The sequence below is a fragment of the Alosa pseudoharengus genome, unplaced genomic scaffold (assembly GCF_046254945.1).
Source record: "Alosa pseudoharengus isolate Yale_2024_CS ecotype anadromous, Long Island Sound unplaced genomic scaffold, YU_APseudo_1.1 YU_APseudo_1.1_scf_22, whole genome shotgun sequence".
Lineage (NCBI taxonomy): Eukaryota > Metazoa > Chordata > Actinopteri > Clupeiformes > Clupeidae > Alosa > Alosa pseudoharengus.
In genome coordinates this window covers 19,889,222-19,891,721 of record NW_027468680.1, presented here as the reverse complement: position 1 = coordinate 19,891,721, position 2,500 = coordinate 19,889,222, and the positions used below count along the sequence as shown (strand labels likewise).

Genomic DNA, 2,500 nt, shown 5'->3' with positions numbered 1-2,500 from the left:
AGAAACACAGAAATACCATTGTCTTATCTGGGTCTGCTTGTTTAAAATGGACTGAGGTAAAGTGGAAAAGGTCCTGTGATTAGACCAATAAAAATGTGCCATTCTTTTTGGAAATCACGGACTCATCTGGGCTAAAGAGGAGAGAGCCTACCCAAGTATCCAACCTATCCAACTTGTTTTAGTGCTCAGTTCGAAATACAACATCTACGACGATGTGGAGGTGCATTACATGCATGTTTTTACAAGATTTGTATGTTATCACATTCTGTTTTTATTTGCGTTTCATCTTTTTCTGATTTGGGGTTGTATATACAATATTAAACTTTAGAGCTTAAACAACCTTTCACTTTATTACATAAGGATTATTTTCAAAATGACTGTTTCAGATTGAAAAAGTCTATGCCAGAATTGTCTCCACTTGGCGAGAGCCATTTGAGAAGAATAAGCTGTGATCCAAAGAATATGGAGGTAGATTCTACGTCTACAAACTGTACATCCAGGTGACAGGCTGATTTAGCAAGGCATTGTGTCTGAAATGTATATGATAAATGAAAATGATGGATTACATTATTTTTGTAAATATATTGTATGTAGTTAAGAAATTGTTTGCCATGAAATTGTTTTAGACTATTTGAAGACACATTCCACAAGGGGGCGGTGATGTCATGACTAATGTAGGTCATATGTGACTCCATTTCCCTCAGTAAAAATGCTCATGTTAGTATAAAAGTAATACAATATTATCACCACAGATTTAATTCAAATCACAGTCCAATACATTTTATATATTTTTATTTTACATATATATACTTATTTTAGTATACTTTTAATCACCCAGCACCAGCTGCATGTCCAAACATATTTGGCTTGTTTCTCGTACATGGAGAAATCTGGCCCAAGATTAAACATTTTTTGAATAGAAATCTTAATAGAAGACTGATCTCAATGTAGCCAGTATAACTGCTTGCTCAAGGTCAGCGCTTCTCTTTCTTTTTTTAATTGGATAGATTTTTTAAACATTCAGTTAAGTTTCCATCTGCCAGCACTTCAAACAACATTAATCATGTGTTTCCAGTCTTGAGATATAGTGTGTGTGTTTCTGATTAAATGCATTTGACCTTTTGACCTTTGTGTCTCCTCCACATGTTCTACCTCATCACCTCATCTCACCATTTTTAAAACTCACCCCAGGCGAACCTTACTGAACAGCAGTATATATGAAGGCTAAATCAATGCATACATTCAGCTCATCTCCCAACTCCCCTTAAGCAAGTCACCCAAAAGTCAGGTTTGACGGCTTTGCCAACGACTTATTAAAAAAAGGATTTGGCCCCTTAATGAAACACTTTATCTTAATCCTACACGTTTGCCCATCAAACTGTAACCTTGGATTAGGGCTTGAAATGGTTTTAGCGGTCATTTAATTCTGTAAAGCCTTCGTTTCAACCTGTAGATGTTCATTTGATTTGACAGCTAAGTAGAGAATTATGTGTGGTATCCATTAGAGAGGGACACACATTTTCCATTATTCACAGCTTACATGTAAATAACTTTCTGAAGCAAATTAAACAAAAGTGTTGCCTGAAGGGATGTTTTACCACAAATATTTTTTATTCCCAAATATCCAGATGGAACACTGGGTTCCCTTAAACAAGGACATCACTCAACATTTCTTTTAAACTTTTTTAATCACCCCACAGACTTGAGGCCAGACACCCTGTGATATGTCGATTTCACCTTTGGCACAGATAGGTGTGCTTTGTTACACCTGTTTGTGATGTCCTGTTCGTTACTTCCTGTTTGTAACGTAACTGTTTTTATTATGATACTGTCTTTCGGCAGTCGTGTTGCACACAGTGTTCTTCGGTTATTCATGAGCCAAACTTGCCCCTGTCTGTAGAAAATGTAGGTGTAGGTGTGTGTGTGTGTGTGTGTGTGTGTGTGTGTGTGTGTGTGTGTGTGTGTGTGTGTGTGCACATGTGTTTGGGTGTGTGAGAGAGGGGCAGAGAGAGTCTGATTCATTATCATTCTGATTCTTCCTTCGTCCTTCAGTCCACTACACTGCAAGTAATGTAGATGAACCAGGTCCACACATGGAGGAGCTCCAGACAGCCACCACTGCAGCAGACGTGTAATGAGAGTTAACTTATCAAGGAGCTTTTATGAGCACAAAAACTGAACGTACAACTAGAAAATTGTGAGCACCAGTTAGGTTAATTTGACAAAAAAGTGACTGGAATCGAAGACTACACTCTCAGTGCTAAATGTTTTGCAGCAGTTCCATTACTGCAGTTCCACATCCATGGACTGACAGATTTAAGATCATGAAAGGGGGAATAACATCAAGACCTGCAGAATTACATTTTAGTATGAGGTGTGTGTGTGTGTGTGTGTGTGTGTGTTTAGGATCCAAACATACACCACATCCTCCTTATTCCGGCTGCACCAAAGCCATGAGTGAGAAATGCAATTATATGAGTCTCTGCATATGAAAGAGCAA

General features: G+C 37.9%; 1 protein-coding gene across 2 annotated transcripts in view; it reads left to right on the top strand.

Annotated features, from left to right (window-relative positions):
• Positions 1-1,125, top strand: part of plaat1l (phospholipase A and acyltransferase 1-like) — a 3,292-nt gene extending 2,167 nt beyond the window's left edge. For both annotated transcript variants that reach the window (XM_076299287.1, XM_076299288.1), the window contains exon 4: positions 387-1,125. In XM_076299287.1, coding sequence (XP_076155402.1) covers positions 387-452 — 66 coding nt within the window. In that variant the 3' untranslated portion in view covers positions 453-1,125. The remainder of the gene's footprint in view (positions 1-386) is intronic.
• The last annotated feature ends 1,375 nt before the right edge of the window (positions 1,126-2,500 follow it).